Genomic DNA, 3,986 nt, shown 5'->3' with positions numbered 1-3,986 from the left:
GAGACAGAAAGTCTCACATTTTGCAGAAATGGCTAAAATATCCGCATACCTGAAGGATCATTCACAGGAGACATTTATCCTGGTATGGAGAAGATGGATAGACTATATTCAGAAAAAATATGAACTGAGAAACTATCATTCTGCTTTTGATTGATTACTAAATTTTTATAAGTTTATTATTGTATTTTAGAGTTAGGGTGATTTTATATTTGTTTATTGTATGAATGGATAGCTTTGGATAGATTAAAATTATTTTGTACTTATTCCTGGGTTTAGCTCTGGGAAGTCCGGGGGGGGGGAAAGGATAAAAATATATAAGATTTGATGTGTTTATTAATTATTTTGGAAGTATATTTATGAGGATGACCCTAGCTGTTACCCCAAACCGCTTCCGGCTGGTGCTGGAGAAAGAGGTTGGGAAGTAGGGAGTGGAAGGAGGAAGGTGGAGTGGTTGAGAGTATAGTGGGAGGAAGTGGTATGTGAAAGAGGGGGAAGCGGGGAGGGGACAGCCGGGATCACCCGTAAGGTATCTTTTCTTTTGTGTATTGATGTTTTGTATCTATATGCATCAAGTTTATGTTTATATTTTGTTTTATTTGAAAATATTAAAAATTCTTTTACAACAACAACAAAAAAAAAAAGAGTGGGATTTCCATTGACCCACAGCTCAGATAACTGATATGATAGCTTTAATACAGTAAGGAAATAAAGTACACAGTCAATTAAATTATCTGTGTCTGTACGATATTATGCCCTGAAGTGCGATAGAAAGCCTATTCAGATGTCACTTCTTTGAAATATATTACAGCCATTTTTTCCAGAGAGAAAAAGGAAGAAGAGACCATAAGTGCTACAAAGTTCCATAAAGAACGCTTAACAACTGTGCCTATCTTTAAAACCTTCTCCTGTTAATGTACACCCCCTGCTTTGATAACTGTATTTACTGGAACAATTTTCTACTAACAGTTAATTTCCATTTTTATGCTTCAATTTTATTTGCAAGATTCACATAATGTGTCTCTTAAAATGCAAGAAGCTTCCCTTCTGCAAGCCTTTTGAGATTAATTCCCAAGGAACTTACTTTAAACTAAATGCAGGTGACTTTAATGTAACTCAGATAATTTTTGTCACAATAGCAGAAAAGACATAAGGGGCTTATACTAGATTCTTTTCTGTCATGATATTTCAAAATGCACATTCCTCAGATGGTATTCATTTTACTGAGAACAAAAGGCTGATGTTGATGTATTTTTTCTGAAATGCCAGCAGATGGCCTTATTAAAGACTGAGTGTTCTTAAACCTATTGAATTAAACATTCTGGTTTTAATGGTACAGTTAGGATCATTTTTCTCTTTTCTCTTTCAGTCTATGAAAGTAAAATGGATCATCAGTATTTTAAGAATGATTTAGTGTACATCCCAAAAACTGTAATTCAGCAAAAAAAAATTCGACAGCATTATATTCTTAGAAAATTTCTTTGGATACAACCATACAGGATATCTATAAAAGAAATGTAGGAGGAGTGCCAGAACCTGGGAGGAGTCAAAAGAAGAATTAGCTCAGAGTCTTTACATAGTCACAAATGGACCAAAATGGTCCAACTTCCTTGAATCCCACAGACCCTTATCTAGAGCCAAAATAGTGCTAACTGTTAGTTCAGTAGATTCCTGTGCATAGACATGAGTAACAATAAATCAATTTAATTGAAATTTCATGTGTCTTTCACGCCTGACAATAAAAAATTAAGTCTTCTTCAAGCATTTAAAAAACCTGCCAGCTTTTTGCACAAGGACGAGAGTGCAAATGTTAGCTCAATTGCAACAATGTACCAATTTCTATATGTTTCTAGTGCGCTTCTTCCCTTGTCTTTTCTTTGTGTCGATACTCAAAGCACCCCTGAACGAAAAATAGCAGAGCTATTGATTTATTTATAATTTGTATGCCTATAGTGAATGAAAAAGGAATCTCTGTATCATAAAGGCTCAAATGAGATTCTAGCAAAACCAAATAAGAAGCTATATAGAATTTGCCCCCTATTTTGGTGAGGGATATGGAAAAGGACAGCATTAGTGATGCTAATTAATACAAACGTATGGTTCTATATATTATTATGGAATATGGCTCTTTAAGTACACATTCATATGAAAAAGTATTAACATTGTACACTTGTGGCAATCAAAACATATGGAAGATGTAATTGCTATTGTAGAGCAATAACTTAATATAAAAAGTTGAAGATATTTGAAAGATAGTATTATTTTGATTCCTTATTGCAAAAATTCTTGTAACATTATGCTGGCATAGTGATCTGGAAAAGATCAAAGAACATAGGCAGTATTAAATAAGGATATTATTCTGCCATTACTTCTCTAATGAGACAACAAGCTTATTAACCTACAATATTTTTTGCCACATGCAACTTGATCTCTGTCCTAAAACTGCTCAGTCAGCCTGAACAAAGCATATGGATTTTACAAACACGAAACATATTCAATGCATAATAGAAATAAAAATCGAATGAAGTATTGCAGTAAAAAAGATACTACACTTTAGTAATTGTAACATAAAATTAAATTTAGTTTACCATAAAATGCATTAAAGCAAATTTCAGCCATAAAAACATTATTTTTATAATGGCACAAAAACCGACAGAATAACAAATATAAGAAAGAATACAACTAGAGATTTTGCTGGCATATTAGAACTCAGTTACAATATACCAAGCTGGCATTCAAAAGTCATCTTAATCAGCTACTTTTTTCAAGAAATTACGTAAAGACATAAAATTCTTTAAAAGTGAATAGAGCAGGAAGGGACTGATGGAAGGCTCAAATGGAACAGTGGAACAGTGGAAGTTTTTCATAAATCTTAAAAATGTTCATTTAAATGAATATTTAAATGTTCATTTAAAAAAATGAAGTGCAAACAATCTTTTTAGAGTCATCTAATGTGCTTTAAACTGTGCAGAGAAATGTTCAGACTTAATCCTGTTACTATGTGTATCACAAGCTGTTGGTAGTATCTTTAAGATTATTTTAATGAAACTCTTGTCAAATAGGTATTGCCTTCATTAAAGTTATTTCTAATCGTCATGTCATAGGGATACGCTTCTTCAGTACATGCCTCACGTGTTGATCAACTTACTTTGAGAAAGATTTTCAAGAGCTTTGCCAAGTTTCTTACTTTCTTGAAGGATATGATTTAATTCATCAAAATCATGATGCTCTGACTTTGACTTCCAATCACATTTCAGATGTCCTACTGATCGTGGCACTAAATAAAATAAAGCACAATTTCAGGTTATAAAAATCTGGGGGGGAAAGCAGACATAAGGCTCCCACGCTAAACTATTTCCCCAGTGCTCACTTACATGTTGCTTGGTCAATATCTTAAAACTGAAACTAAAGATTGTAGTTTTGTTTCTATAGAAACTGATGTTCACATCTTTATAAGCATGCAATCATTTCCAAACATGCTGAATTTAAATAATTAAAACTCAACCTTTCTAATTATGTTATAATGAAAATTAAATAAACATTTTCAGGAAGTCTTCTGTTTGCAAAGTATTCTGGGGGGAAAAAACACTGCAAAGGAGTTCATTTTTTAAGAAACAAGAGCTTTTTCTGAAGTGAAATATTGCAATGCTCTTCTTGCCAATTAGATCTCATTTCAAGATTTTCCATTACATTCTTCCCTTCCCCAATTCACTATTGGGGTTTTTTTCCCCAGACCAACAGCATTCTGTAGTTACTGAGCATGCTCAATCCTCTTTGGCCTGTTTGGAAATTAATAATAATAATAATAGTAAAGTTGGAAGGGACCTTGAAGGTCATCTAGTCCAACCCCCTGCTCAGGCAGGAAACCCTATACCATTTCGGACAAATGGCTGTCCAGTCTCTTCTTAAAAACTTCCAGTGTTGTAGCATTCACCGCTTCTGGAGGCAGGTTGTTCCACTGGTTAATTGTTCTCACTGTCAGGAAGTTT

The 3,986-nt window shown here is 33.6% G+C and overlaps 1 protein-coding gene across 1 annotated transcript in view; it reads right to left on the bottom strand.

The window, feature by feature from the left end:
- Window positions 1-3,986, bottom strand: part of CUNH8orf34 (chromosome unknown C8orf34 homolog) — a 92,383-nt gene that overhangs the window by 61,354 nt on the left and 27,043 nt on the right. Inside the window, exon 4 of the mRNA XM_015819392.1 lies at window positions 3,146-3,274. Coding sequence (XP_015674878.1) covers window positions 3,146-3,274 — 129 coding nt within the window. The remainder of the gene's footprint in view (window positions 1-3,145; window positions 3,275-3,986) is intronic.

Source organism: Protobothrops mucrosquamatus, unplaced genomic scaffold, assembly GCF_001527695.2.
Source record: "Protobothrops mucrosquamatus isolate PMUCROS unplaced genomic scaffold, P.Mucros_1.0 scaffold912, whole genome shotgun sequence".
Taxonomy (NCBI): domain Eukaryota; kingdom Metazoa; phylum Chordata; class Lepidosauria; order Squamata; family Viperidae; genus Protobothrops; species Protobothrops mucrosquamatus.
Note: the sequence above shows the minus strand (reverse complement) of the source record. Positions and strands in the feature narration are given on the sequence as shown.